We start from the raw sequence: 20,298 nt of genomic DNA, 5'->3' as shown, positions 1-20,298 counted from the left end.
TGCTCCGAGTGTTAAATTATTGTCTATTTACAATATCCAAATTGCATGTGATTTGGCTGACAGCAGAGGTATCAGACTTTCCTCCCTGTCCTGCCAGCAGATTCATGTGTGCCTTGACCGACAGCACTGCCATGCACGCTGCTGGCAGTAGCATCCACTCAGTCAAAAAATCAAATAGCCTTGGTATTTTCTTGTCTTATGGCAACATCAAAGTTACCAAGGGCTTTAAGATCATTAAGACTATAAGGAAACGCTGTTCCTTGCTTACTCATTGAATTGGAAATGAAACAGCACAAATATACTATCGTTAGATCAGACGCTATCTAAAGTCAGCGGGGATCCTATTCACTAAGAAACAGGTAATGACATCTGTCTTGGAACTGAGAAAATAAATTCCTAAAAGGAAAGCCTTATAACAGAATGTGTGTTTTAAAAGTAATTGTTTTCTCTCTTTACCCATATTCAAGTAATTTTGAATACCCAAGATAATAGAGCCCTTCTTAAATTAACATTCTTAAAAAAAACTGTATTCATTTTCCCTCACTACATGTGTAAGGCTAATACAATATCAATGCTAGAAGTAAAAGAGGCTATTCTAGCACTAGCTAGAAACAAAAAACACGTGTTTTATATTTTAATTGCAGTAATTAGGTGAGACTGTCATTGAGTAATTACTGTTAACAACAGCTGATCCAAATGTTCAGACCTGTTCTCTGTTCTGCCTTGTAACAGAATAGCAGAGCGATGCCTTTTGATTGACTGCTCCCATTTACAATGCTGAGCATCGCCCCAGGACGGCCTTGCTGGCTGACTCTTAATAGAAACCTCTGCTGAAAAGGCAACGTGTTATGTGTGAACACACTGGGACAGGACAACGATTGGTGGCGAGTTATTACATCCCAATTAAACCATATGAGAAATAGCACCGTGACCACCTTATTTCATAATACAGGTCAGCAGTTGGGCTTGCACAACTTAAAATGTGTATGGATGAAACCCTTAGAACTGCTATACAAAGACTTGCTCTGCAGCTAGGTGAAGAGTAACTTTCTTTAATATCAGACTTGGGTAAATTGCCGTTAAAAGGTACCTTGAAAATTGCATCTGCTCTGGGTCAGTGATTTTAAAGCTGCCACACTCAAAATAAAGGCTTTGCCTGCCTGTCCTGAGACAGTGAGTGATGCTGCTGCAGGTGTAGACATGCTTGAGATAGGTTTTTTTTTTTTTTTTTTTTTTTTTCTTGGCTCCAACAGCAGTATGCCTTTATTGCACTGCAACAGTGGAAGCTCAGCTTCAGCTCCGACCTGCACACACCCACCATGCCTTCTCCTGCACGTCCTTGCTCAGGTTCCTACCACCCTGCTTGCACCACACGCGAGATCACAGCGCAAGCTGAGCAGGAACGTGACTGAAATACTGCCTACTGCAAAACCTGGAGCATTGGTGCTCTGAACACCAAACTCCACTTTGAACAGAACGGCAGAATCAGCACTACTAGGATGAAAAGGAAGATTTCGCAGACATCTAAAAGAGACTCAGGCAGGTTTGGGCCATAAGAATACGGACACCAACTATTCTTGGCAACACATTTTGGAGATAGCAAGAAAGTATGCAAATCTCACTTACTCGTGGGTAGGTTTTGTTTGTGACCATCCATAAAGACTGTGGACATCATAGTGTCTAACTGGGGTACCGTCCGGAAGATACTGCTGACCTTCCATGCATGGAGTTTTGACAATTAAACCATCTGGCCGGGATCCCAAATCTAATGAGAAGGGAAGAAGAAAAGAGTACATGCTTTTTAATGAGGAATATTCAATAACAACTGCAGTTAATCTTTGTTAATTGTCATGATTTCTTTTGTGTTCACTCTCTTTTAGGCATCTATACTGTCATCTATGACTTATTAGAAAAGAGCGTTTCCAACTTTATCAAATGGGATAGCTCCATTAGTCCTGTACAGGCATCTGGGTTTCTAAGTGTGTTAATAGCTCTGTTATAGATGCTCTTACTGGAGCGGCTCAAAATAATAAACAGGGTATATCCTAATTCAGCAGATATTGCAAATCTTTGTAAACCCTGTCCTATCATCCATATAAACATAAATTGGGTTGGGTGTTGCATGTGCTGGTGAAGGCCTATGTCTGAATATTAAATTCCGGATGTTTCCTGAGAAACTATTTATAACAACCGAAGACCACAGTAAGCAACAGGACTACTCTAATAGCAGAATAGCAGAGCGATGAATGATGAACATTAATAAATAGTTCCTGAGTTGTACTACCTCATACCAGCACTTAAGTAAAGCCTAGTTAGGAATGTCAGTTATTTTTATGTATAGATAAATGCTAGCCAAGTGTTTCAGGTATTTTACTGTATAGATAAATGCTAATGAGAGGAGACACAAGAATATTTTTTGCATTTTCAGTTAATCGCATTATTCATCAGAGAGAATTGCAGAAGAGAGAACTACATTCTCTACCATGTCTAAAACAAAGCACCTACATATAAAATAGGTATCAAAATCCATATGTAGTCACATAACTACAAATAACTTTAGTTTTTAGAAGTGCCGTTACTGCTCATTCTAAAAAATATATGATTTAAGTGTGCTTATATTCTTGGAAAAGAAGGGACACTTTCAGTTAGGAGTTTAGTTGTGGTTTAATATACCTAACTATAGGAATTCATGCCACATGTACCTATATGTAAGAAATTTCATAGTAGTGAGAATGACTAACACCATTTTATGGACTCATCAGACTTACGAGGAATATATGGTGGCTTATTAAGGAGGTCATCTCTACAACCACCAATGGCGCCATTATAAAAAGCTGCCGGTTCATTCATGTCCTAAAAACATAGAGCAAAACTTGATTGTATTTTTCTTCAATCATACAAAATACACTCAATTCTAAATTACAAATAAGCAGTATTGTAGATGCCCTTGAGAACCCTTGCAGCTGCAATCTCAGTCTGCAGCTCCACACGTGCTTGACACACATTCACACCACAAATCAGATGCATTTCTACACTTACAATCCACAGGCCATCAAACTTCACACTTTTTGAGTTGTTACGGGGGTTGTTGTAGAACTCCAGGATTTCTCTCTTCCACCACTCCACTGTGGAATTGCGGAAGAAGTCTGGGAAAGCTGCATGTGCTCCATAGAGCTGTAAAAATAGGAAAATAGAAAAGATAGAGCACTGGAAGCATCCCACTGATAAAATGCTGGATTTTCTAAAACAAAAAATAATTACTTGTTTTCTGTTCTGACTTTGTTAGGAAGGCTGGCCATTTTCTGCATCTTATTTCTGACGTGAGATTTGATCAACTAGTTCGCTGCTATTTTTTCTTAAATGATGTACGTCTCCCTCTATATTTGAGACAACAGCCAAACCGTACCAATATTTACCTGTATTTGGGTTTGCTCGGGAAGTGACTCATTGACTTCAACATTGGGAAGAAACGGCCAGACCTATAGGACAAAGAACATTTTGAAATAATTAAACCGCGCTGAATATAACTGAGCACCGGCAACAGAAAGATATGACAATTCTTTACTGCTACATATATGAATGACAGCATAAACTGAAGACAATTCAGTTTGCAGTATTTATTCAATGTATCATTTACATTCAGGCATGAACATAATGTTAGCAGACTGTGCCTATGGATAGCACTGAAGTCTAGGCTGACATGATGCTCACTTGGATATGGCATACCTCTATGGTCATACACTTGTTAAGAATAGTACCTTGGAATATATAATGTCATTGGTATTCGGCCACTTGATGAAGACATCGTCGGCTACACCTCTCGAGAAAGTAAGATAATCAGTTTCGTTTCCAGAGATCGTTGGATCCTAAAATGAAATGTGACAAACTTTTGCTTTATGCTGAAAAAATAAGTTTAGAAATGCTGTTAAATATATTCTGAATTCTGCAATGACAAAAAGTATGCCAAACTGACCAGGATAATGATGAATCTCATTCCTTCTGCTTTTATTTTGTTAATTAGAGCCGGTAATCCCTCAAAGCGTGCGCCAAGAGTGAAGTCCAGTTGCCGTTCCATATGGTCAATATCTACATATTGGACATCCTGCAATTCACAAAAGCAATGAAGAAAAAAATCATTTTCTTTTTATTCCCTTTTTTTTCTTTTTTTCTTTTTTTCCCCTCAAATACATATTTATAGAACATCTGCTAAGAAGTAACAATCAATTTAAACTATTGCGACAGAGTAATGCCAGACACAGGTACAGACTGGGAGACAGTGGCTAGAGAGCAGCTCAGCAGAAAGGGATCTGGGGGAGCTGGTTGACAGCAGGCTTCCTAGAGAGGTGTTTGATATCCCAGGGCTGTCAGTGTTCAAGAGGCAATTGGGCATTGCCCTCGTTAATATGTTTTAGCTTTTGTTTAACTCTGAAGTGGTCGAGCAGTTGGACTAGATGATCTTTGAAGGTCACTTCCAACTGAACTATTCTATTCTATAACTTTGTTTGACCTATGTGGTTTTGCTCCTTTCCCAAAAACAGACTGTGCCAAAACACAGCTGACTTGACATAGAGCAAGATCCAATTGAAATGACGCTGCATTATTTCTTTCCTCCTTGTTTTTCCTGTTTATCACCGCTCCTTCATAGTCAGCATGGTGAGAGACATCTGAGTGCTTCTTTATTATGAATGATTAAAAGATAATATAGAGCAGCCTAAAAACCACATTTAACATGACCTGCAGAGATGTTCAGCTATAGCATAAAACAGAGTTTGCTCTTCTCTACCATAGCAGTGGGGTGCCTTTTTTTTTTTTTTTTTTTTTTCTTTTTTCTTTCCTTGTGTGTGTTTAAAGGGTCGTAACTGATACTCTGAAGCCAGAAGTTCAGGCACGAACTCAAATGTTAAGTGCTACCAGCGTACATAGGGAATGTTAGCCGCCTTCATTTCCTCCACCAGCTGGGAAATTTCAGTGTCGTTCCTGTATCCATAGCGGCACAACTGGAATCCCAAGGACCAGTAGGGTGGCATCACTGGTCGTCCAATCAGCTAGAAGTAAGGGAGAGTATTTGTGGTGAATAGGTGAAAACCAACCAACCAACCAGTCCACCAAAGAGTGCTAGTTTGTAATAGGGTAAGAATCCTACTGCAGTGTACTCCTGAACAACAAGTTCTGGTGTTGGGCCCAAAACCATGTAAAAGTCCAGAATTCCTCCAATGGTGCGGTATGTCAGGGCAGGGGTTGGCTGGAACGTCACATCTAGAAATGGGGAAAGTGAAATGAAAAAAGGATGCCTGGATTAGCAGCTCTTGCAAACCACTGAACATAAAAATAAAACACGTTGACAAAATAAAATGAAGATTTTCTTACCCATTGCATTGCTGTTAAGCAAGAGAACTCCATGGGCGTTGCCATCTTCTTCAAGAGCCATGTAAAATGGCTGATAACCGTAGGAATTCAACTTATACTGCAAACAAGATAAAACACTTTCTAAAGCTGAAACATCATAAGCAATGACCTGTTTACATCTATTTAAAAAGAATTAGTAAAAGATGAGACACACAACTTCCAAATCTACAACAAAAAGCTTCAAAAGTATACGCTTATAACATACACACCTACAGAAAATCAATTTCAGCTTGACAACTGGAGTCTGTCTTGTTCAGAGTGATCAAGCATGAAGGAAAGCAAAGGTACTACTGCTTTTAAACTCGCTAATGAGAAAGAGCTTTCCCAGGACAAAATTTTCTCTTTTTTCCAGCTGTAGCAGACATCTATCTATATGATCAGGAGATGATGTTATTTTTCAATATATTTCAATATATTGAAATCTGCACCTGAAGTTATAGATGTAACAAACTGCCACTATTTCACTGGTCATTCCCTGAAAATTGCCAACATTGTGTTATCTTGTAGGAAATAACACTCATATATGCACAGACATAAGATTCCTGATTTACCCCTCTAAGCTCTAATTGAATCCCAAAACCATGGGATTTGGCCCGATACATTTCAGTCTTTCAGAATAATTTGTTGGGAAGCATAAAAAAGGAGCACTGGGCTGTGATTTCTAAGCCATACTCATCAGACTTAGAGCCTGAGCTCCATACGTTTGGGTTTGCTGGTCACAAAGCAAAAATAGGCTTAGAGAAGACCACTGCCATTGAAACACCGTCCAAATTATAAGCCTCAGTAAATAAGTTCATAGCCAATAAATGTGTCCAGTACCAGCAGACATCCACCGGGCTTTAAAGTACTGTTGAATATCTCTGCACATGAGGTTCATTTCTACTTACAGTAGGAGCCTGGTCCCTTGTGAACATTCCCCAGGTGTGCCAGCTCATGTTGCGTCGAAACATGGTGTGCTCTGTTTCCCCAAATCCATATATATATTGGGATGCCAAACGGGTAGAAATCTGAATGAACATGTCGCTGAATGTGAAGGTAGGCAGCTGTGAATCCCAGCTAAAGTAGGAAGAAAATAAAAATAAGAATATTTAAAAATATATAAATATAAAGAAATGTAAATTTAAAGAATATAGCAGTCTTTAGTGCCACGTTTCACTGGAAGACACTTCTTTTAGGCTGAAAATTTATTTCTTCTGTTCTGCACTGAGCAAATGTCGGACTACAAAGTGACAGGGGGAAAAGCTGTAAATGTGAGAAAATGATGTTGCTTATGGTACCTTCTCCATCCTTTCCCTGGTCAGTGCTCTCATACAGTGCAATGGTGAGGCCATCTCTGATAGAGCTGCACCTGGCAGTTAGCAGACAGTGCCATTTTGTGGGAAGGATAAAAAAAAAACTAGTCTTGAGGTATTTGAAAAATACCAAAAAAATGGTTTGGGATGAAAAAAGCTAGCAAAAATAAATGAAATAAAATAGATTGATTGTGGCTTACATGACTGTCCCTGTGCTTTTGCGTCGAACCTGTATACCAAATGGTTTTCTCTGAACTGATACTTCATAGAGTAGGTCCTCGACTGTATTCGCTGGGGAGCTTGGGAGATTTAATGATATAGGAACCTCATATCGTGCATTCTGGTAATCATAAATCTATGAAAGAAAAAATGAAAATGAATTCATTTCAATGAGTTGTTTGAAATCTTACTTACGGTATAGGAATTGAGAACTAGTTAAAATTAAAACAGTAAATTATTGAATACTTTTGCCAAGCTGAGTATTTTCTTTCAACACATATTTTTGCTCCAATTCTTTCACAGTATTTGGGATGTAAAAACAAAAACACTTAAGGACTGAAATGCGGATCATTAATGTCTGGTTAATTATTTAAATCTGTTAATTCAAAGTATATATTTGAAATTTTATTGGTATTTTACATGTTTTAATTATTTTAAATATAGACATATATGTGTGTGGTAAATACCTTTCTGACTAATCTTTTAGTCATTTTTTAGACAACTCAAAAAAAGAGATTCCTTTTTAAGTTTTCTTTATTCTGTAAGCTCACACAACTTACTTCTTGATGTCTTACATTTTGTGCATCACATCATCACATTTATTTCAGTCTTATTAAATGCACAATAAGAAGTGACAGTCTAAAAGGCAGGGCATTAAAAAATTTAGAACACAGGTGGAAGAATTAATGCAAAAATAAAAATTACAATCACAATTATGCTTACATACAGCATAATTTACCTGTATACTAAAAAATGTCTTTAGCTGCAGAGTTCCTGGCTGACATTACACATATACATTGACAGTATAACTTCAATTCAATTGTAAATTCTAGAACAAACTTATAGAGAAAAAAAAAAAAAACACACAAAACAAAACAAACAAACAAACAAAAAAAAAAAAAAACCAGCATGGCCTACTCTACAAAACCTTAACATTTATGTAATTTATGCAAACAGAACTATTTTGAACAATGGGACATTACAAACTACAAACCTCTTGACTGAAATTACCTTAAATTGCAGCATGTGGTTGCTATGATATTTAACCTCCAAGCGCAGTGTACCAATTGGTGCAGTGTAATTCTCATTAGCTCTGGCATTGATGCTGTTTACGGTCAGGTTGGCTACCAAACCTGATGAGGAGTATTCTACTCCATCAACAGAGTAAGCGTTGTCGGAGTTGTAATAGCAGGATGGACTATCTGGGTTTGATGGTGACTGCTGCAAATGACAATAGGTTGCAGGTTAGTGAGTGATGCTTGCCTATTGTATTTCATGCTATCAGCATGAGATCCAAAGCTCCCATTTTTATCAGGTAGCTGTCAAATGGAGAAACGTGGGGAAAAATTAATACAACTACTGAACAACAAAGAAGCAATGCAGAACCCAGTGATCTCTACACTAAAATTCAGATATAATCAAATAATTCAGTCAGGAAATTGAGCCCATGCACAATGAAGATGGATTTAAATTCCCTGTATCTGTGATCTTCTGCTGAATCCTGAAACATGGCTGAGTCTTGGCCTACTGAAATTCTCAGAAGTTCCTCCCTCCTAATCCCATTGCCCCCTAGTCTCCACCAGCCTTCACGAGGATGTGCCAAAACCACATTAGATATTCAGGCAACAGCAGACCAGGCCTTTCCATTGGATTGCGTATCTCTTTAGTCATATAAATTATCCCTAAAATATCCACTGAGAATTACATCCTATGTATCAAAGATCTCCTGACAGCAAGGTCAAAATTACTTTCGGTTTCCTGCTATAATTCAACAGAAACACTCAGACTAGTTATTCTGAGATTAGATGAGCTGACGTAGTAATGCATTAGCCTTCCACCTCTGCATACTTCTTATTAATTCTGCCTAGTTGTTCTAATGAAACTATGCCTGCTCCTCACATCTGAGCTGCTAATGAATATTTATTCATCTGTCATCAAAATCTAAGCACCTTTCAACTTGAGCAAGTGTTTAAAACATACACAGCCCATAACACGACCAGAATTTGATTTCACATGAAAAGACATTTCCAAATATCCAAAATTGCAAAAAAAAAAAAAAAATCTTCCTAAGAATGCAATAGATTCAGGGAACTTCATCCACCCAATTCAGCTGTTGCTGTTTCAGGAACAGCTAACAGACAATTTGGTCTTCATACTTAGTAGATATGTCCAGGCTCTAGAATTTAGATTTAGAGGAGCAGGGAGTAATTCAGCTGGAGACACCTTTTAAAGATCAACCCCGCCAGGGTAGAGTGCTCCTGCATGTTTGTAGTCATAAGATATCCATCAATGAAACTGTGTAATAAAGAATTGTATGTACCAACCCATAATGACTGACATAAGTATCAACAGAGATATGGACAATTTAGTTTGCATATGAGTTATAATATCCAGGGGATTCAGGGATTTCTTCTCAAACAATCTAAAGGATTTTATTATTATTATTATTTATTTTTACTTAAAATGTGCTTCAGTGACTATGAAGGTGAGACAAAAGGGGTGAGTCTTACAGGTGCCAGTGAAGCAGAAGAGGCAGTAGTTAAAGATGCTGATATTCTATTCTATTCTATTCTGTTCTTTTTTTTTCCAAGTCTGTTATTATTTCTTACCATCTTGCAAAGAATACCACATTTTTCCTCAACTTCTGATACACTTTGAAAGAACTTACATTGTTGCTAACTACCTTAGTATCAGTGAAGTAAATAAAATTGCTAGTACAGGTCAGTTGATGGCAGTGCCCCCATGCTAATTATGTCTGACAAATCTGCCTGACTACTTTTTCCACTGTAACCATAACAGAGAGAAAGCTATGATTCTGGAAATGTTTCTGTCACGACCATTTAGAGAAATCATTTTTGCTTACCTCCCAGACACAGCCAAGTTGTTCACATTTTTCTTTTGTTGGATCCTGATTGGGATAACAATCAAACCTTTCATTGATACTTGATTGCTGAGTCCATTGCAGTGTGTAGGATTTTCCCAGTTCAAGCTGAAGTCCTGTTATATGAACAACCTACAAATATTACACAATAAATACTTATTAAATCCTACATCAGATCAATCTTTCATTCAGTTAGTAGAGAAGCCATTCCTCAGGAACAATGCATTTTCCTATGTTTTCCACATGTTTCACAGCATGTGTGCATCTGACCCAGAGAGAAGCATTGCACAAAGAGCTATTGTTGACCTCAGAAAAATGCCACCAAGTGGCATTGTGACCAGGAGACTGCACATGGTGCCTTGCCTACAGCTCAAATCTGACTTGACAGAAGAAGAAATGGTGTTGGCAAACAGGTAGGAAATAAAGTTGTCAGACAAACTGACAACAATAGGGTCATGTAGAGACTACAAAAACATTTGTTGCTTTTCCTTCCTTCAAATTGCAGGCTGTGAGTAAGCTATTAGGAAGAGTAGAAACCAGCACAAAACAAAACCCACCACACCTTCACAGTCAGGAGCAGCCTGGGTTCCTCTACAGTAACTTCTGTGCTTAAAAACTCTACCAGCACTCCCTGCACAATATTTACTCTCTATTAAACAGTACCTTCTAAAAGTGACTGTCAGTTAATGATGATATGTCCTGCTGAACTATCCTCTAAATATGGTATTAGAGCTGAGAGCTGAATCCCCAAAGGCTTAAGAGGACATACTCAGTTGTGAAGGTGGCATTATGCGAAAAACAGCGTCTCACCTGGGTGGTGCTGTTGTAGCTCACAGTGTGAGGTGACGGAATTATCCCACCGTCCTGCAATACATCTACCTGCTGAACGTTGGTGTTCACGCCCAGGACTTTAATTTCAGTAAACATTAAGTTGTTTGGATCAGTGTAACCGTGATGCACAACTGTGATATCTAAAACATTCTGAAAGAAAAAAATAAACATGAAATAGGATGCAGTCATTACACGGGTACAAGTCTACCTGAGCCTTTCAGTTGCTTTCCTCACTTCCCATGCATTTTAAAGAAAATATGTCTGTATGTCCTTATTTATTTTCCAGACGTTGAAGGCTTCAGTTTTCTTCACATTGTTAGTCTACCTAGATCCTGGAATCCGCTGTGTCTTTAATTGCTGCATGGACAGACCTTCCCTGCTATCACTGGGACAGCAGTTATGCCTCATATCCCAGCTGCTGTGAGGCCTGATCCAGGTTTAAACCCAGTGCTCTGTGAGAAATCATCTCCATCTAAAGGATGTGCACCAACATCCGTCCTGCAGCTTTCAGTCTGGGCCAACTCCTTAAAATGAATATGCACCTCTGTGGAATAACCCCACTGAAACAAACTAGGTTACTCTGATGTATATGAGTACAAAGAATGCCAAACGAGTTTGTTCTTCTAGTGTGCACTCATATATGCTGCTAGGATCCCAAAGAAGTTTTTAAAGCAACCTTTAGAGACCCACAACAGTCTTCACCCTACTGAATAACAACTACTCTGTCATCCAGGATCAGTCTGAAAGGGGAATAGCTAAACTTTGGAAAGGGACAAATTAAAATACCAATAGTTAAAAATGTGACAATGATCACCTCAACTGATTATTCGGAAACCGTTAGCTAGCATTACATACCTGCTTAGCAGTAAATGATGTTAGCAGATATGCACCATCTTCATACGCGTCTGTTAGAAAGAAAGAAAGGATACAATCAAATGTGTTCGCTGTTTAGCTGTTCAGTTAAAATGTTATAAAACATTCAATTGAAGAAGTGTGTATGTATGCTCTACCCAAATTTGTGTATTTGTCTCTCTCTGTATAAAGAGAGCATAACTGTATTTGTGCAAGAAATGCTTTTCCTACCTCTACCTCTATTCACTGTCCAATTACACATGATTATTATATATGTTGATGCTTCTTTGAAATCACTGTTGTATAGTTTACCAATCCTCTTGTTCAGTACTAAATGAACTCTAATGAACTAATGAAAGTAGTGCTGATGATAACAGGCATTGAAGGTACTGCCTTTCTGCTCTACAGCAGACTTCCCTACACATCACTGTGCAACATAACAGTTTTCTGCATTATTTGTCGTAATCTCAGGTAACGGCTTATTGTTATTACAAGGGTAATAGGCTCTGTATAGGAAGGATAAACAGCACACAAATATCTCTTGTCTGAAGACAATTTAGATTTACTAATGCTGAGGAAATTAGTGAAAGCTTCCCACGTTTCCTATGGTTATGACTCCCATAGGTTTGAGGACAAGTCTTTGTTATATTTGCTGCCTTAGGTCCAGGACACCATTTCTTTGATACCAAATGTTAATTCTATAAATCGTAGCATTCTGTGGTCTCAATCAGTAAAAATCACTTTGTTAATGTGGAGCTTTAATTTTTGGCTCTGAGGGCATGCTCAGATAAGGCCTCCAGAAGTGGGCTTGCTTTGGCCAGCAGAGTCTGGCATATCCACATGCCTCTAATGCTCAAACACCCCCCACTACACTGAGGGCTTCTAAGGCAGAAGCAACCACAAAAGCCTTTTTTTTTTTTCCCAAGTGATGGGGAAGGGTTGCAGTTTCTTATAGCTTCACGTTTCCACTTTGACAACAATGTTATTGTTAGAACCGCAGACAAAAAAGTGGTTAGCTAGCTGCTGAGCATTATTTGCTGTTCATGGACTGCTGTAATTTGTTTCATCTCTTTCCAGTTCATTTCATTGTTTTTTGTTTCTCTGTTTTAATTTGGGCTTTGAATATTTCCAAAGATGGAGGCTCCACAGCCTCTCTTGGCACCCTGCTGCAGTATTCTACCACCGTCACAGCTGGAAAGGTTTTTTTAGGATGACAAGAAAACATTATACGTACCAATGCGAACCCCATCATCCCAATAAAGCTGTCCTTCTGCCATCTGAGTGTCATTCAAAGCAACAGTAAGTCCCATTGGGTTTTTCCGGCTGTACAAAACAGAATATTTTTTTTCCTTAGTATCCTCAGCTAATCACATTTCCTCTCTCCCAAGCATTAGAACTTGTTTTAGAAATATTGTCTGCCATTCATCTGGTCTCTGATACTCATTTTCTTGACCCCACAGTATTACATTTAAAGGAGACCATTAGGAGGAGACCGAAGAGAAAAAGCATCCACAAATCTCAGGTGCTTCTATAAATGTATTCTTTAAGGACTGGTAATAATATGATATTATCAATTAATATGATAATTATAACTATATTTTAATATTCTAGTTATTCTTATTGTACCTGTAAAAAGTTGTATTAGCAGGTTGTTGCCATGCGAGGATGTAACCGCCTCGGATATGAAGATTGATATGGTCCAAAGGAGCTGATAGAGTTACTGACTTTCCCCTAATACCAATATCTCCATCCTATTATGAAAAAAAAAAAAAAAAAAAGTCTTCTGTTGAATTGATCTCCCTTTACAGTTATTTTAGAATGAAATAATAGTAATTATTATTATTATTATTTATTTTTTTTGCTAGGCAGATTCCTTAGGAGTTGTTTCTACAAATCTTGCTGTTAATACAGGAGTAACTACATAATGCTCTACATTGCACTCTCTACATAAGAGAAACCATAAAGCTATGCATCTGAAAAAGTGTTTATCAACCTCAGGGGAGAGCAGCTGAATCAAAGTGGCCATTCAGGTGAAATACAAACGTGTGATCAACGAAGTGATTTTTAATGCCTACTCCTTCTTACTGGTCTTTTCTTATCTTCCATGAAAGGCTGGTGCAGCTAACCCTGTTTGTCTTTCTCCATTCCAGCATTCTTGTGCTAGTTTTGGCTGGGATAGTGTCAATTTTCTTCAAAGAAGCTTGTGTGGTGCTAAATTTCAGATTTATGATGAAAATCGTGTTGATAACACACTGGTGTTTTAGTGGTTGCTGAGCAGCGCTTATACAGAGTCACAGACTTTTCTGCTTCTCACCGCTGCCCTGCCAGTTTGTAGGCTGTGGAGGGGACACAGCCAAGACAACTGACACAGACTGACCAAAGGGATATTCCATAGTATACGATGTCATGCTTTGCAATAAAAGCTGGGGGGAAAGAAGGAGGCAGGAGTACATAGTTCAAGTACATAGTACGTAGTACAGCTGTGGTGCTGTTAAACATTATTACAATAAAATTTTATAAGATTTTTGTAAGAAAAAAGATTCTTAAGATTTTTATAAGAAAACAGCTAAGAAGATGTAGTTGTTATAATGCCAAGAAATGAGGATAAACACAAGTTTGTAAAAGGGAGATAGTGGTTTCACACCTCAGCACACCCTGCTACTATCTGAACAACATTATAAGGAATACATACAATTTTGAAAATGACTTACTGTGTAGTAATCATACCAGCGGGCATCAGGTATGTAAGCATCCACCGTTACAGCATTCTGGAATTAAAGATACGTTTTTTAGGGAAGTTAAAGCAAAGAGGAAAGTTTAGCTCAAGTAGCTTTAATACTTTCATATACACTTGGGTGCTTAAGCACATACCGGTTGCATTACAGGGCTGATGAGCAGTGCAGGTCCCCAAAGGAATTGTTCATATACATCCCATGTTGCTCTGTCTTCCACAAACCTGCAAGTTAACAGCATCTTGATTAAACATTGAGTGCTGAGCTTTTCCAAAATGTTCTTTTAAGACGTTTTCATCAGTAATTCAATCTACTATTCCTAGTATCTGCTATTTCCTCATCTGTATTTATTCTAGTATTAACAATAACTGAGATAGGTGATTAAAATGTATCTTTTATTTATCTGCTTCCTTTTAAATAGATCAATTATTGCTTGCCAAGAATGCATAAAGATCCTAATGTGAAAATCATTGCAGGAATGCAGGCTATTACTTAGTTTTCTTTTTTTGCCATTCCTTTGGCAAATTGATTGTCAGGATTTTTAGACCGCAAAACTCAAAAGATCAGTTTTGCGTTGGAGATGTCAGCAGTACTAAGATTAGGTAGTGGTCAGACTGTGAATCATTTTCTCATCTGTGTCACTTTTTCCTTGGGCAGGTGGTTTGAAAAAAATCAAGACAATACATGTAAACAGCTCAATGATCTTTAGCCAAGACAAGCGTACATATACTAGAGCACATCTTATAATAAAAGGAGCTAAACCTTTGTCCTTCCAGGGACAAAGAAGGCTTTGTACAACCAATAACTTTTTTCTTTTTTTTTGATCAATTCTATCAGTTTGGCCAGTAATACATAAATAGATAAATAAATAAAATATGCTTTTCCCTGCAAAACTCTGTCGTGACTTATGGCAGATTTATCTCCCTCTTCTTTGCTTAAAGTTTTTGTCCACCTGTTTTTGCAACATCTGCTTTTTAATTCTACATATATCTAGCATCAATATGTCTAGCATTTGATGAAACACATTGTTGCTTATCCCTAAAGAGCGTAAGGGTGAGCTTTAAAATGTATACATTAACTCTAGCTAAGCAAATGTTCAGTTTTGCATAGCATAAAACAGAGAACTTCTGTTCTCTGTGAAAGTAAAACTTGATATTGAAAGCTCATATTCTCAATTTCATACTTTTTTTTTTTTTTTTTTTCAGAAAAAATGCTCTAAACAATGGAAAACATCATTAGGAGGGTTCTAACTCCAGAATTTGTAGTTGAAATTCTTGACAAGGGGAGCAAAGAAGTCACACTTACTCATGGAGTACGGGGCGGATCACAGTACTGCCGTGGGCATGGGCGTGGTACATTAATGTATAAAAATAGGGTAACAGAGTGTATCTTATATTCAGCACCTTCCTGGAAATGTCCTCAAATGTTGCATTCCAGGAAACAGGATCTTGCCTCTAAAAGAGAAGAGAGACAGTTGCTACTCAAACTGGCTTACTGTGTTTAGAACAGCTATGGAAAAAAATAATGCTGATGTTCACAAGAGAGTTCACATTTAGCATCTCTTTCGTTTTATGTTTTTCTCATGACTTCATAAAACCTAACGGTAGTAGTGGCAGTAGTGGTAATTACCAAATGTGCATCAAAATCCGCCTGGCAAGACAGCTGTGAAAGTTTCAGTAGACCCTTGCAAATTCCTCTGCCTCCAAACTAGAGCACCTCCATTTACTTATTCTTCAGTTAAGGACTAAGTGACAGTAAAAACAGTAGGTATGACTGTCATCCCTAAGAGGGGATCTAGAAAGAAGGAAGATGAGAAAAACCTGTGGGGAGTACTGTAAAAAATATTTCTTGCAAGTTGTCCTGAAGGCGTTACACATCCTGGAGTACATAATTTATTATCCCTCTCTTCTGCAGGGCAGCACTCAGGACTTGCAAAAAAAGACCAAAGCACTAATGACTGATGTCAGGGAGCACTTCCAGTCTTTACTAAATGTATTGAACAATACCTTGGCAAATTGGCTAAACTGCAAGCAACATGATAACCCTGAATCTGCATTTTTAAAGGCTTTGGAAGTCCTATCGAAAGGTGTGCCGTGGCAAGATAAGCACGTAGTTTTTGAAAAGAAGACTCGGATTCATTAGACATGTGCCACAACAAATAGCACTACTCGGCTAGACCTGAAGCTTTAACTGGAATCTACGTGCTGTTTCAGTTTTTATTTTTTCCACTTATCTAGTTTTACAGCTTTCTACAATATAGTCCTTGGCCAGCACAGACCTACATTTAAGCAATTATTTTCCTTTCTTCCTAAAAGAAATACAATATCTGATGGTGGCAAATGTGTAAAGTACATAAATTCCTGACTCTTATTCCAGAGTCATACTACACTGTCCCGTTTTCTCCTTTATGGTAATAATTATGGACAATTAGGACTTCAAACTCCAAGGTCAGTTTTGCTTCTTTAACAGCATTTGCCATGAAAGCACTGTATTTTAGTGTAGTGACTGTAAATCAAAACGGCCTAAAGGGAAAAATAGGTAGGAGTTGGATTCAGTCAAATCAAACATAGTATATGCTTCCTTCAAGTGGTCTAAATCCCAGAGCAGCCCCTCTGCAGGCATAAAACCTCCCATGCGAGGGGGGAGGATTACAGCAGAGCTAGCATACAAACACAGAGTGTTATTTTTTTGATGAAGAGGGAAACGTGTTCTTTTCATGTCCGTTTTGCTTGGAATGTACTTTTTTTGACACTGCCTGGCTTGTGTGATGCCCCAGCTGTTCTCTACATGTGCATTGCAAAGGTCTATCCATTAACAACCATTAAAAATCTGAAACTCACTCTTGTTCCTTTCTCATTGTGATTCCTTGAATATGGGTAAAATGCACCCAGCTGCATCCAGCGAAGACACAACTCGTACTGTGAGTCATTAAAGAAGCCACAGATATCAGCTCCTGTCTGAAAGTTGACAAACAATCCAGTTGGAATACTGTAAATTCTTGTACAGTGTCAAGATAATTAAATAAATATAATGACTGGTTAGCTTACATAAGATATTCCAAAGAGGCTGAACTCCATCATACCTGAAAGGAGAAATAATTCATTGTTACCAGCTGTTTTTCTTCCCCCTTTCATATGCTAATGGTTGTGCTAGATAATATATATTATAGTGCTGAATGAGAAAAAAAAAAAAAAAAGTTTCACAATTTCTCTAATTTCTCATGTTTTTCTTCTACAGAAAGAGTTGGGAGATGATTTGTCAGAAACAACAAAGATATGTCGGACAGCAGCACCAGCAGATGATGAGAACTGAGGTGACAGAACACAAGGTGGGAAGGTGGCTGGTCCCAGGGGAATAAAGGAGCTCCCAACAACCAGGGGAGAAGTAAATAAGAAGTCACAAAGGAATTGACCACGGATTCTGGTTGTTGAACAAAGAGCGTATTTCAGTTAAAACCAACAAATTCTAAAAGCAGGTAAGTCAAGGAAAAGGAATTACTGCACAGAATATGCTGATCAGAGACCTTCTTTCTTCTACATACCAATAATAGATTTAGCCAGCTGATCCCAAGCTGCCTTGTTATCACCCAGCCAATGTCCAGCCCATCTTCCACTGCTGGGATATGTTGAGCGGGTGATGACGATCCCACGCTCTTTTGTGGCACTCTGCACAGCGCTGACATTGAAAATAGATGAAGAAATAAATTACATGAGAACTTATTACATAAGATCCTCTTTGAAAATAAATATAGTGTCTTATACTTTCCTAATAAAGGGCAGAAATTTTGTTGTACACATTACTATGGATCCATACAGTCCAAATGTGCTTTTGATGCTAGTGCACAGTGATTTGCACAGAAGCAGAAAGTCCGAATTAAGTGCCAGCAAACCTGCGGCAAAACAAGGAGGTGCTAAAATGCAGACTTCCAGCTGAGTGAAATTACGAATGTAGTCCAACTTGCACATTTTATTGGGCTACGCAATGTGGTATATGGCACATCATTCCTTTATTGTAGTATCCGAAAATTTGCAGAACCAGCTGAAAATAATCTGAAGAAAACTAAAACCAAGAAGATAAAAAGGGGTCTAGAATACTAGATCTGTCAACATAACTCCAGTTGCCAGAAAGATACCGGAGCAAAAAGCAAGCCATGGACCCATAATCACATCAGAAGCACCAACATGGTAAGAATCTGATGTGAAGTGACCAACATTAGAAGCCAGAGAGTGCTCCTGGCAAGATGGCGTAGACTAGCCATGTGGAGGGAGAAACCAAATGCACCCTTCAAGATTCCCAGCTCATGGCCTTGCTGTGCATCACCAGCACCTAAAGCCTTTGGGGTCAGGAGTTAAAGGGAAACAGCAAGCACCGGATTAGGACTGTCATGGGCTTTTCAGGGGCTCTAGCACAGAACCCAGATGGCTTCATTCATTGCTGCTGGGAGGGGAGACAGTGGCTTGCTGATAACTAAGGAGAGGAACTCTCAAGGTGTGGCTCTAAAAGAGCTGAATGGAAAAACAATTCGGCTAGGTCCGTTCCACAAATAAGATAAAGAAAAATGATTCATTTCCTTAAATAAAGCCTTGGCAATTGCCACAAAATACCTCCAAAGGTAACAAATAGGCTTTATGAAAAAAAAGAAAAAGGAAAAAAAAAAAAAAAAAAAGTGGAGCTGAGAGGAATCTATGCCTCCTAATTGTCCCGCAGAGGACACTCACACCTTGCCGCTGCTGGTCTATGCTGTGTGCCTAGTGTGGATGCACAACTGCCCTGGTTTCTTCGAAGAATCCCTTTGCAGGCGTGCACACACACTGTGAATCAGTACGGCAAAATACTGAACTGCAATACTAGTTAGAAAGCTGCACTGATTGAATTGCACTGCTCTCCAGTGCTAGCTCCACCATAATTGCCTAAACAGCTGCTTCAATAAGGCACTACTTATTTATTTTTCCGACAGGATTTGCAGCTTTAGTGATGCTATAATTACAGCAAAAATACACAAGTCACTTAAATTACCGTTGTAATTAAACTAGACTAATGTGCTGTAATTATTTCTTCCAAGACAAACGGTAAGTTTTCTAGTACCTTTTATTTCTTTGTAATGTATTATCAAACATTTTCAGCCGCTGCTTCGTTTACCCTCTTTCAACAATCTTTGGAAGGTCCTGCTAAAATTTGAAATCCAATGAAAGCGTATGTTGCCCACAGAACCGCCCAGGGATGAGCAGGGCCTGAGTGTTTTCCTGACTTGGGGTGCCATCTCTCTGCTTCAGGACTGAGTCAAAGCTGTATCCCTGAAAACCAACTCTTCGTGTCACCAAGCCCTCCAAACCTTTACCTCAAAATGGTTCCTAGATTCACTCTTAAAGGTTCTGGCTTTCACATCTCTGCAAAAGCCTTGGTACAAAAGAATAGCCTTGAGCCGATACAAAGAAGGTTCCTCTGTCTAATTAATAGACAACTGAAATTGTATCAAATTAGGAAAAAAATTGCTGCTTACTGTTCCATTACAGTGTTGTTTTTTTGTTTGTTTATTTTCCATATTGTGGCTTTTGCATGCAAACAATCTTCTTGTTTGGATGGTTTAGTCTCAGAATAAGTTATTATTACTACACATCTTCTGTGTCACAATAACTCCTTCAGTCAGGAGTATCAGAGAGAGATCTAATTAGAGAGATCTCTTAGTTGTGATCTCTCTCTTTCTTTCTTTCTTTCTTTTTTTTTTTTAAACAACAGTGTTCTGTTTGTTTCAACTGTGAGAATATCTGTATAGGCTGTGTAATTTATCGTACTCATTTCTGTTACAGTACCTCTCAACAGAGAAGAAAATATTTCACTACATTTCAGTTCACACCCGATGCACAGGAATGACAGCAATATTGCTCCGAGTGTTAAATTATTGTCTATTTACAATATCCAAATTGCATGTGATTTGGCTGACAGCAGAGGTATCAGACTTTCCTCCCTGTCCTGCCAGCAGATTCATGTGTGCCTTGACCGACAGCACTGCCATGCACGCTGCTCAGTAGCATCCACTCAGTCAAAAAATCAAATAGCCTTGGTATTTTCTTGTCTTATGGCAACA

The 20,298-nt window shown here is 38.4% G+C and overlaps 1 protein-coding gene across 1 annotated transcript in view; it reads right to left on the bottom strand.

Moving 5' to 3' along the window:
• Positions 1–1,622: 1,622 nt before the first annotated feature.
• Positions 1,623–20,298, bottom strand: part of LOC118253122 (maltase-glucoamylase-like) — a gene marked incomplete at its 5' end in the record, with an annotated part of 45,044 nt that continues 26,368 nt past the window's right edge. Inside the window, 23 exons of the mRNA XM_050716630.1 lie at positions 1,623–1,765; positions 2,769–2,853; positions 3,040–3,174; positions 3,417–3,479; positions 3,759–3,866; positions 3,974–4,102; positions 4,920–5,045; positions 5,144–5,256; positions 5,368–5,464; positions 6,294–6,462; positions 6,899–7,053; positions 7,929–8,135; positions 9,781–9,930; positions 10,609–10,779; positions 11,485–11,534; positions 12,716–12,804; positions 13,108–13,232; positions 14,193–14,249; positions 14,353–14,437; positions 15,519–15,667; positions 17,054–17,170; positions 17,261–17,295; positions 17,755–17,888. Of these exons, the coding sequence (XP_050572587.1) occupies positions 1,623–1,765; positions 2,769–2,853; positions 3,040–3,174; positions 3,417–3,479; positions 3,759–3,866; positions 3,974–4,102; positions 4,920–5,045; positions 5,144–5,256; positions 5,368–5,464; positions 6,294–6,462; positions 6,899–7,053; positions 7,929–8,135; positions 9,781–9,930; positions 10,609–10,779; positions 11,485–11,534; positions 12,716–12,804; positions 13,108–13,232; positions 14,193–14,249; positions 14,353–14,437; positions 15,519–15,667; positions 17,054–17,170; positions 17,261–17,295; positions 17,755–17,888 (2,692 nt within the window). The remainder of the gene's footprint in view (positions 1,766–2,768; positions 2,854–3,039; positions 3,175–3,416; positions 3,480–3,758; positions 3,867–3,973; positions 4,103–4,919; positions 5,046–5,143; positions 5,257–5,367; positions 5,465–6,293; positions 6,463–6,898; positions 7,054–7,928; positions 8,136–9,780; positions 9,931–10,608; positions 10,780–11,484; positions 11,535–12,715; positions 12,805–13,107; positions 13,233–14,192; positions 14,250–14,352; positions 14,438–15,518; positions 15,668–17,053; positions 17,171–17,260; positions 17,296–17,754; positions 17,889–20,298) is intronic.

The sequence above is a fragment of the Cygnus atratus genome, unplaced genomic scaffold (assembly GCF_013377495.2).
Source record: "Cygnus atratus isolate AKBS03 ecotype Queensland, Australia unplaced genomic scaffold, CAtr_DNAZoo_HiC_assembly HiC_scaffold_109, whole genome shotgun sequence".
Taxonomy (NCBI): Eukaryota; Metazoa; Chordata; class Aves; order Anseriformes; family Anatidae; genus Cygnus; species Cygnus atratus.
The sequence above is the reverse complement of the archived record's forward strand: the minus strand, read 5'-3'. Positions and strand labels throughout refer to the sequence as shown.